We start from the raw sequence: 12201 nt of genomic DNA, 5'->3' as shown, positions 1-12201 counted from the left end.
TTTTTTTTTAATATATTTCGGAGAATCCACTTTTTTGCAAAATCTTCCCGATCTTTAACACGTGCAATATTTTTAATTTATTTAATAAATTAGATGCTGACAAAAGCCAAGTAAGAAACATTCATCATTAATAATATACTTTACTTTGTAAATTGAGAGTTAATTATATTTATAATTATTATATCTAAATTAAATTGCTCATTAATAACCCATCTTACATATTGATTTGCAATTGATAAATTGAGGTACGATTACATTTTAAATACTTTTATAATTATCTCTGGATTAAGATCGTTCATTATATAAATTATGTTAATGTCTTTTCGCCATGAAATTATCAATTAATTACTGCCGTAAAAAATGTTCTTTTCTTCAAAATACTAAGAGAAGAGATCGTTCAGGTAATGACTAAAAAGAGAAAAAGAATATATTATTAATAAGAAATTACGTGAGATAATGCGAAGAGGAAGAGAACGCGCGAAGAAACTTATACATAATTCTAGCAGTGTTAACAAAGACGTAGATGAGTAATAAGTATCTCCATTAACGAAAATGAATTAATTAGACAGCGTGAGATCTTTCACTTCCTGTTCCGGTCGACGTCGCAAATTTCTTTTAAGACAGCTGATACAGTAGCAGGGTCGAATTTGCATAAGGCCCCATAGAGAGAGAGACAGGCTACATAACTTGATTATTTCACCTTTCCGAGAGCAACGTCGCTCCCCTTGCCCGAGTAATGCGCAAGCTTTATAATTAGAAGGGGCTGTTTTCATGTAAATCTGTAATGGTAGCTGAAATATGTCTCACGAATGTATCAGTCGACGTATCATGTTCCGTTCGGTATGTAATCCCCAACAGATATTCAGATGCGACAACTACGCTTCGTATCTTCGCGACGATTAAACGACTTAAGGAATTTTTTTAACCTAAAAAAGTTTTCTTTGATTTGAAATAAGTACTTACTTTTAATATTATTTTTTATAACAATATAACAAATTACTTATATTTATTATAATTAATTGTAAACAAAGCTATTAAACGTTAATAATATAACTGTCCCAACTTAAACAGCATGTTCAGTACTTATTTATAGAACAATGATTATTTTTAATTGAATAGAAAGATTATTTTTAAACGAATAGAAGTTCATAAAAAGCTAAATAAAAATAAAAGAGGCAATACGTGCAAAAAGATGACGAGGAAAGCGTGCGGAGAAAGGGGCGTAACCTGGGAAGAAGAACGGATAGAACAGGATCGCATCGGAACGAAACGGGCCACCGGAATTTCTAATGAAGTGTGTGAACTTCGACCTGGTTTCGTAACCTAATTAAATCCGGAACACGTATGCAAATTTTCGCGCAGCGTGACGGCGTCGTGCTGAAACCGACCCCCATCGTCTTATTCCCTTTCTCTCCTTTCCGCTGTCGCGCTGCCCCAATGTGTTACTGCACCGCCGATTTTGGCTTCGCACGTACACGCAATTGTGACCGAATTCGACCGTTAATTAATTAGAAGTCGTCGTGGCGAGGGGTTCGACTAGAATACCGTTACAAGACCCGTATGCTCGCGCAAACGAGGCAATAATTTACGAAAGAATTAAAGCTCTATACAGCCCTTTAGTTGTACTAGATGCCGTGATCTCTCGACAGGAATCGTTAAAGTTCCGTTCAATATTTAAATAAATATATTAAGGTTTGTCAAATCGAGATGAAGAGAAAAGAATATGTAATAGTCTCACTACCGTGACATTATAAAAATCAGTAAACATGTATTATATAGAGATTAATACATTTTGAATTTTTATTAATATCCTTTTTATCATGCCAAATATATTAAATTAATTTCTTAATTTAATTAAACTACATAAAAAAGATTTTTTCTTTTGTTGCCAAGAGGTAGTACCATCTATCAGAAAATATTGTCCGTCGAGATTAATACATTTTCGAGTGAATCCTGTGCAAGATCAAATCGTAGTAACAAAAAAGATCGACCTGTGCTTGACACGCTGTCAATGGTCTTTTCAACTTCTGCCGCGGCACATCGGTGGCAACAGTGCAACCTGCCTGTCCCACAATGCAGCTGAATGCACCCAGTATCGACAATACATCCGAACCGTTCGATGGGGATGAATATCTATTGATTGGTGGCATGGGGCGGTCCCTTAGGATCGTTTCTCGATATAAATATGTACCTGCTGCGGCCCCAAACGCGTCCCGTTCTACCTGCGAGTACGCGCCAAATTATCGTGTTCCGAGTGGCACGTGTCACCTGACAGGTATCCGCCTGACACCAACAGAGCGATAGAAGCTTCCAATATCAGTAATCGAGGCTACTTAATTAGACCAGCAGTTTGAATAGTTTCAAATGCTGATCTAAGAATCTTCATTACCGCGTCAAATTTAAATTGCGACATTACATCAATAATTTATAGAATATGTATATTAAACAAAAATGTTAAAATAATATTTAATATATAATTTAAAATTATATATCCCTTACTTAATTGAGATTAGTTCAGCATTTTGCATCAGTACGTGTCATAATCTGTCCTGTATTAAATATATTAAATTATAATATGATTTAATAATAATTACATTTATTTAATCCTTTCCGATCGAATTAAAAATATTGCGCTATTTCTTTTTTATTTATATTTACATATTTAATTGTGTGGATTCTTCATAATATATTACCCGAAACAAAAATACAAATTATTATAAAATATTAATAATATTGTAACTTATAACGTAATCGATATTGTATTATCCATATTTTATTTAGCTGAAGAAAGAAAAATTCTAATATAGAGTACTGACATATAATACGCAACTAAAAACACAGTCTTCACTTCATTATCATTTCAGAGCATATGGTAATAGATAACGGAAATTTCGGGTCACGCATAATAAACGTTTACCTTCGATCATACGCGTGAACGCAGCTGGGTCTACTTATATCCATTATAGATCGGTAACTCGATATCGATGCATTTTCCTAACGCTCGGCAAACATTCGTGTAAAACAAGTTTGGTTGGATCAGGCCGGAGGAAAGGTCGAGCCCGAAGAAGGCGATATCTTTACTATGCGAAATCGCTGGGTAATAACTCCCTCTTCACACAACAAACATTTAACTTCTTTAGAATTTTTCTATATTTCAAATTTTTTTGTAAAATCTATACAAACTCTATACGATATAAAAAAATATATAACATAATTACCTGAATTACTTAAATAATAATTTCAAAATCCTTGTTGTATATTTATAAAAATAAAAATTATATAGTTTGTTCTACAAGATTCAAATTATTGATTTGACATATTCATTCATTAAAAGATCAATTAAAAAGAAAATGGCACACCTTAAATTTATCCAAACGGTTTTTATTTTGGAAAGAAGCTTTTCGGAGACGTTACATGTACTGTTCTACTTATTTAATAACACAAATATTTTCTACGATCAAGTGAATACTTTTACATTGCGCAACTTGTCGTGCATAACCTTGGTAGTCACGGTAGGCAATCCGCGACAGTTTGAATAAACATTTAAAAAGCGTTCATAATAATTCGTACGCCGTTAATTAAATTCTGGCGATGCGCTATTCGCGATAAGACAAGACGCGTACGATTCGCTCGAGTAAAACCTTAAAACGCGTATCGAATGTCGTTCGCCCCGGGGAGATCCCGCGGTGGATCGCGAAGGTAGAAAAGGACGAAGGCCCCTCGCATCCGGATACGTTCCTGTCCTGTCGCTCGTACGTCAACCCTCGTTGTTTTTTTGCCGCGCTCTTAATAATTGATCATCTGATTACGATACATTATACCCTCCCCCCTCCCCACCCTCTTCCCTTCGTTCCTGCTTGAGCGTACTGTCGGAGGGCATTATTCCTGCACCGAGAGAAGTGGCATAGGAATAGATAGAGGGAAAGAGAGAGAAAGAGACGGAATGAAGCAGCAGGCGAGAGAGGGAAACTTTTTCTTTCCGCCGCGCCCGGCGACGGACGGCCATTTGCATATAGGCCCCCTTATCGACAAACACACCGGGGGCGCCCTTCGTAATGAGGGCCCCCTCCCTTCGTTCAACGTCCCTCTTTCCTTTATTTTTTCAACGTGGACCGCCATTGTCCGTTAACTCATTCGTCGGGACAGCGTGGACCAGTAGTATCTCGCTTCCTTCCTCGTTACTCCGATCTCTCTTCTTCTCTCTGTCACTTTTTCTTTCTCGCACTCATTGTACGAGTAGTAGCTTGTGTTACAAAAAAAAAGAGAGAAAGAAAGAGAGAGAGGAGTGGAAAATAACAAAACCGGTCGGTCACACGTCGAAAAATATGAATCGTACAGATAGAGGCGGATGCGTTGGTGCTAGTCTCTCGTGACATCTGCTTCCTGGAATAAGTGTAAAAAAAAAGGGTCCAAAGAGATCTCGCGATCGTTTTTGCCGCCGTATATAATTGTAGCCGTGACAGCATGCGGATAATACCCTACCGCTCGATATCGTTTCGCGCGACTACCGTCAGTAATATAAAGGACGAAAAAGAAAATATTTCATACAAGTAACAAATCACGATCCACCACATCCGACTTCCTGTTTCTTTTTTTTTAGGCCTCGTTTTAACGAGATCTTGAGAATGAAATACACAATGGCAAATTACGCAAAAATCCGACGTTTCACGATGAACGACATAGTACCAGAGATAATGTTGAAAAATAACTCAGGGGATTTAAATTTTTAACAAGTTTGATTCTGATGTTTCACTAAAAGAATGTCAAGAGTTATTATCGTTTGTCACAATCTTTCAGTATTAGTATTAAATTTATTAATAAACAGGTTCAAAATAAATCTCTATTAATTTCTTAATAAGTAGGTTCAAAATAAATCTTTATTTAAAAAAAATAATCTGAAACGAAGCGAGAAGCAAAGTTTTATTATCTACTATTTATCATCCAAAGTTTTATTGCACAAATATTCTTCTCAATGTAATATCATTCTCAATGTAAAATATTTTTATGGACTTCCGTGAAAATTTTAAGAAATTAAATCAATCAAAATTAAAACAATTTTATTCAAAAATTTTATATTAGAGTTCACTACATTTATATAAATACTTCATTAGTATCATTGTCATGTACTTATTAACTATACTAATTGTTTCTTAAAATTAGCAATATCAGCAAATATATTTTGCAATTAATACGTTATCACATGATTAGCAAAAGTCTTTCTGCATAATGCACCTGGCATTTCACAAAGATCGGAATACCACAATTATCTGCAACTCTTCCGAACGTTCTAAATTGCTGCCATTAAATTTGAATTACGCGAGGAAAATCATAGGGCTGTAAATCTGGTGATTTCTCAAATCTTGAGGTTCTTAATGGATCGCGCTAACGACGCGATCTCGCTTCTCGAGATTGAATGTTCACGAAACACGCGTCATTAAAACATATTCCTCTGTGATGAGTGTAATAACTCATCTGTAATTATACCTATCAACGATACTTAAGCATCGATCACGCATTCAAGTTTTTAATGACACTTTTTAATTGCTAAAACAATATTCGCGTAACATTCGTGTAAAAGTCATAATTAATAATATATTGCATTTATTATTTATACATTTCGAAAGATTATGAGTAACAATCTTATTTTACAATTGATTCCTTTCGTACGAATATTAATATTTGCGGTCTATTTACAATGAGAGAAAAAAATTATTAAATTTTAATAAACTTTGTTTGAATAGTTGCAATAAAATGTTTACTAAATATAAATAAATAGTTTTTTAGTACAAAAACCACCAATTTAATTTAACTATCTTTTGTTTTTATCAAGTAAATATGTACCGTAAGTAAATATTTCATTACACAACTATTCCAACTAATATTTATTAAATTTAGTGATTTTTTCTCTATATGTATCAGAGAATTATATCTCTCATTTTATAAGATACGTAATATAATATTAGTAACATTGTTATTAATATTATATTATTAACTGGCAAAAGAAGAAACTTTCATTTACTTGGAAAACAAAACATGACTTTTTGCCAACCTGTCTAATAAATGAATAAGATATTCGCAGAACAGTTGCTTTCTTCTTTAAATCATCTCTTCTGTAATCTGTGCAAACAAATATATTATGATTATTAAATTATTATGAATTATTATAAAAGGTCTGTTTTACAAATATCGAGCAAACATGTAAAGGATACTTCCTTTAATATGCCTATATATTTAGCCAGTCGTATTTGCTCCAACCGAACTGTTATATATAAAGTACAATATCTTCACGGGGTTTCAAGGTAATAAGGGCGGTTGCTAGCGCCGCAAGAGTAAATCATTTGCAGCGTTGTTCGCACAAAGTTGCACGTACGAAGACGCAACGGCGTTTCTCCGTTCCCTCGAGATCGATCGTTAACCGGCATTGTTACCCAACTGTCAGGATAATCTGCGGTGAGAATCACGAGCTGTGATAGATACGAGGAAGCGGGCTCACGTGTGTCCGGCCCAGAGGCGGCTATAGGGCAGGTGCGACTTCCAGAGGAATAATTAATATTCAGCGAGGAAAAAGTGGGCGAGAAAGGCCCGACGATGGCCTCCTCTTATAAACAGTTGACGCGTTAGCGGCTGAGGTGCGCGCCGCGTCCGCCGCGCCCGCCGCGCCGCTTGCTGGCCGCGCGCACCTGGTACCGCCGCAGCGCGCCGCATGAAGAAGGGAAAAGGAAAGGAAAGAATATCTTCTCACCAATTACGCCTATTACGAACGGACGTTCGGTTACCGTGATCATCTAAACCCAAGACCGCTTAACTTAATTCGAAAATTATGCGCTCGGCCGTGCATCAGCGGTGAAATGATACAGCGTGGAGGGTCTGCGTGTGTTTCCGTTATTAATATCAAAAGTGTCTCCTCACCTTCCGGTGCATGCGCCGACTAATTTACGTCGGCCGCGCACGACGGTTCATATTCCGCGCCCTGTAAAAGACACCCTCTATTTTCCCTTATCGAAATCAGCATCGATACGCGTGTCCACGCATGGCAATTCGTGTCCAATTTCTAATTTCTATCGAACACTCATTAACATTTTTTTTTATCTCTCTTGCAATTTGCGGTCAATTTTACCGTTATAGGTATATCATATTTTCAATATTTAAATACGTCAGGGTGAATTAAAATTCTGTAACAACAAAACTGTAGGATAGGAGATTTTATCTCAATCTGCTTTTCTAAAGCTTAATTTGTGACTGTAACTAAAACGTCTGGTGTATCCACGGAACGCTAATGATGATAACAGTCTACGCGAGTATCGCAGTACGCTTAAAAACGTCCTATTACGAGGCAGGTTTACGAAGCCCGCCATCGCGATTCCCGCATCGTCATCCCCAATGATATCATTATCGGTAATCTAAATAAAAAACAGATGATCGGCCCCTGCTTGTCAACGGAGGTATCGTCCGATCGTGCCGCGCCAGGAATTGCAGCTGCAGAAAACGAGGAAAACTTATGATCAGATAAGAGTAAAAGCAGAGGGCGGTATAAAAGGGAGTCGGAGGGAGGGAGATAAAGAGCGTTCGTAGAGGAACGGAGAAGTACAAATTACGAGCACCCGGAACCGTTCTTGTGGCCGTGTTAACTTTCGTCGCGTGCCTTCAGGAAATACCTTAACTTTTACAGCCACGTGCTATCGTTGAGGTATTATAAACTTTCCATCGTTCACCTTTGTCCTCCGCCTGGCTTCGTTCATCGTTGCGCGCGTGCTCCGCGATAAAATTTATGAATTACCTATGCAATCGACCTTTTCGTCATCGAAGCGTTTTTGTGGGAAAAGACATTTTTTTTAACAAACATTTTTTGTAAATACTTATTGTTCTACGATTCTTTGTATTATAATACTTTACGATATCTTTTTTACATCTGATTTATTTAGCTACTTTTAAATACAATTATATAATTATTGCGTAATTACGTAACATCTTATAAAAATATCGTTGTTAATTAGTTTGACAAATCGATAATTAATGCGTCTCATGAATATAATCTAAATAAGTGCGGAAATACGTAGTAGAAAAGTATTTGCCTAACGAGATTTACGATTATAATTTATAGCATTATTTAATTTTTATAAAAACAGATTAACTTTACTTGATTCTGTGATGTAATAATTATAATTATGCTAATGTAATTATATGTTTTGCAATTTTCAGATATGAAGCCGTGGATCGGCTTTTTCAAGAAGTAATGAGCGCCTACAGGGACCCGGAAATCGATTGGATGCTAGTGTACAACGCAGGTTGCACTATCGATGATACAGTTCTACCCGAACATGTGACAGATCCTAACGATCTCGATCGCTTAATTAATGGAACGTTCCGTTTATTTTTGGCTGCTCTTCCTACACTTCCAACAATCGTCACTATATCCAGGTAGATAACTTCTTTAATATACATCTTTTTCCTTGTTAGAAATTTAAAAAAATGTAGGTAAAAATTTACAAATGCACTAAAGAAATTACATTTATTTCCTCTATGAAATAGTGTACAGGATTTATCGGAATACAAGCAAAAATAACATAATAACATAATACATATTTTAATGATTTTAACGATTGAACGGAAATAAAATTTATGGTAAAAAATTACATTTTATTTGCACATTTTTTGGCTTTTAATTTTTTCTTAATTGTTTAATATTTTTAGTCGATTTTTTTATTGATCTTCTATAATATATTTTTCTTCTATAATTTTTTATAATCTAACGTATAATGAAACATAGCAATCTTCTCACAAAAATCTTTCTTGTTATGTAAATATGTTTAAATACGAAATGAAATTAATTGTGTGTATAAAAGATACATATATATGAAGTAATTTTTCCAGTTTCCGGTAAAAAAATTACTATAATAAGATCGAGTTAATATCCAAGATTATATTTTACATTATGCTATTAAAGTATAATATCACATGCGTGCTTGTTAATAATACGAGCTGAAAATAAATTGCACGTGTGATAAATTAGCAGATGCAGTTGAGCGTGCAATAATCGTTTTGTGGTAAGAGAGGGTTATGCACCTCTTAAAGGTGGAGGACCAAAATTAGCGTTCACAGTAGGCAACGTTTCGTGGATATACCAACAATTAAAAGTTCGGGTCGTACAAATTGGCATTAATTTACGGTTCCAAACGCCTGAAATTATGTTGTCCCGCTTTTGCACGCGCGCGAAATCGAAGCCCACAATGTCGCAGATGGCGCGGAAGAAGATGCTGGGAGGGTACGAAATAGAGAAGAAGGACGGCTTACAGGGACGACACAGCGGGGCTGTCCGAGGGGTGGGTTTAGGATCGTGGGTATACCGTTAAGCCCCACCCTCCAGATAGACAAGGGTGGGTTTCACATAGGGGTGCACGAAATCAAACCATCCAACTTTCTTGTTTCCTAGCTAGATGTCCCTACTTTCGATTTCCTGAAGTAAATATACTGTATATTTCTTCCTCTCAACTTTATCTTGTCGCTTCTCTAAACGTTAACGTAAATAGCGATAATGCTTCTGTTGAAATTTGTTGAATGTTTTATTAATACAATATAATTGAGTAATAAGCAAAAGTTCTGAACTCCTAAAATTATTTATTATTATAGTAATATATAATTTTCTTATATTAAAGTCGAAATATGCTTGTAGTAGATGACAGAGGATATTATTTCAAAATATGCACAATTTATATTTATTGTGCACTTTTATGACCGTAAAAAATACGTGAATTATGAGAGTAGTCACAAGATATGAATGTGAAAAGGACCATGTATAATAATATGTGTCTAGTATTAATTAAAAAACAACAAGCAGAAACTTCATGAATTTGTTGATCGATTTTTATTTAGAAAAATTTTTAATGAAACTGAAAGAAAATATTTTTCTTGGATAATAAAATGTAAAGATAGAGAGTTAACAATAATAATTAATATTGCAGAAAACGTAATATATTTTATCGAAGAAATCATTTTTTTATATCTTATACTGTCTCTTTTAAATAATCTTTTTCTGATGGTAATTAATATAAGTATGTTTTAAATTACAATTGACAGTTGTATATTTTTATCGGAATTATGTAACTACATATACATATACATGTGTATAATTAATGAACTTTTAAAGTAAGTGACTTGGCGCCATCTGACAACGAATGTACGGAGATTCTGCTCAAACTTCCGACAGAAGCTGAAAAAAAAAAATCGATTCCACCCCATTCGACTTACTTCCACCCTTCGCTGTTCCTAACCCCTATTTCGGCACATTATTTTCCGGAGGGAGACGCGGAAACGCTGTCGGATATCGTTTCTAGACAGTTTGTAGTTTCTCTCTTCGTAGTTTACCAAACGGCGATTAAACAATCAGCGATAAAAATTGACAGAGGATGAGATAATAAAAGAAATATTGAATCAGCGAAAAAGTGAAAATAGCAAAAGTAGAAGAATGTAGAAAAATGAAAGCATGCAAATATGGAATATAATTTTTTAACAACCTACTTTCATGTTTAGCATTTCTTCTCTTTTGTTCTTTTTCATATTTTATTTTGTTGGATGAACAACTAATCGTTGAGTACTGCGATAAGTATAAAACTTGTTTTTTTTTTTAATATTGGTTTCTTTAATGTCGAGATTATTATTTTATATTAGAGAAAATAATAATTTGACAAAAAATTTATAAAGAAAAAAATAATTTCAAGGTAAGTTTAAATAATAATATATTATCACATAAGCAGATATTTTAAAGACCGGTAAAAGGAATAAAAATAATTGCATTCTTTTTATTAAATGTTTATGACTAGTTAATGATAATTTTTTATATATTTATGGAAAAAATGGATTAATGACAATTTTTGAAGATAATTTTTAGATAGGATCTGCTTCGAGCCGACAATAGTATTTTTTTCTCATGATTGTGATAATTTTTTATTTCAGATCTAGTGAAGACGATTACACTCCTATTGAAAACGTTGACCAGATTCAAGTTGATGTTCTCGACCAACTTCGCGAACGATTGGGACCGGAATTAGATATTAAGCTGATTTATCAAGACGAAGAACAACAATAATTCTTAAAGAAAAAAACAGGATGTACCGTTTATTGAGTTTATTCTTTCCTTTTGTCCTTTAATCCTCTTTTACGATTTGTCAAATAAAGATATAAACAAACACATTTTCTGCTTTAATTATTAAAAGTATATATACAAGTATGTCCTCCGTATTCATTTTGCTATAAAATTATTCAATGAATTGGAATATAGTAAATGCAAACAACGTACAAAGAATAAGTGATTGAAATCTTTATTAGATTAAAATCATATCAATATCGGTCAACATTCACAAATAATATATACTATTTCATATATTGATTTAATTTTAGTACATACACACACACACACACACACACACACACACATTAAAATACTCGAACGTATATAATCGCACAATCGTTCTTTACAGAATTGTGATGTTTCTAAGATATGGCAAGTCTCAGATCGCGCTACGGCGATTTACATAAGATCAGGGCCACTGGTTCAGTCCACTGTGGGACACGAGCACAATATGAAGGTTACCGCTTTTCTTTTTGGCAGCGAAATTGACCCCAACCCTCTTTGCCGATCTTCGTTCCACGAGTCTTAGATTTGCATACGTTGGGCCAGTTTCCCACACGTCTAAATGTGCTTCCGTCTCGTCTCAGTCTCTCCTCTCTCGCTTTGCATCTCCCGTTCTCTCTCGCTCTTCCTTCTTCTCTCCCTTCTGCCTCCGACGTTCCGCGCAACCCTTTCAGCTGCCGATGAAGACAAAAACGCGGGAGTACCCCAAAAAAAAGAAAAAAAACGAACGTCTTCCTTCTCCCACGAGCATGGCATTTCCTGGCGAGACTCTCAAGACGTGTCTATTGTGGACATGACACACAACGAGCTTTAGAATAGTCGCTGATACCTTCTTTTTTTGCACATGCCAGTGTAAAACGATTGGCGGAAATGAAAGCCGCGAGCACCCGTACAGCCTGCTTGGGTCTGGGTCTTTATTAAACGCAATATTTTAATATCATTGACACTAATGAATATTATTAGAAGTACTCCTTTTTATATATTAATTGATTAATCTACAAATTTCAACTTTATTTCTTCGTAATAAAAAAAAATGCAATTTTATATGAAAAATATCTTAAAGTAAAGAATAT

The 12201-nt window shown here is 34.8% G+C and overlaps 1 protein-coding gene across 1 annotated transcript in view; it reads left to right on the top strand.

Annotated features, from left to right (window-relative positions):
* Window positions 1-11187, top strand: part of LOC105208087 (UPF0489 protein C5orf22 homolog) — a 619399-nt gene extending 608212 nt beyond the window's left edge. The window contains exons 7-8 of the mRNA XM_039448948.1: window positions 8200-8418; window positions 10951-11187. Of these exons, the coding sequence (XP_039304882.1) occupies window positions 8200-8418; window positions 10951-11083 (352 nt within the window). The 3' untranslated portion in view covers window positions 11084-11187. The remainder of the gene's footprint in view (window positions 1-8199; window positions 8419-10950) is intronic.
* The last annotated feature ends 1014 nt before the right edge of the window (window positions 11188-12201 follow it).

Source organism: Solenopsis invicta, chromosome 1 (assembly GCF_016802725.1).
Source record: "Solenopsis invicta isolate M01_SB chromosome 1, UNIL_Sinv_3.0, whole genome shotgun sequence".
Taxonomy (NCBI): Eukaryota; Metazoa; Arthropoda; class Insecta; order Hymenoptera; family Formicidae; genus Solenopsis; species Solenopsis invicta.
Note: the sequence above shows the minus strand (reverse complement) of the source record. Positions and strands in the feature narration are given on the sequence as shown.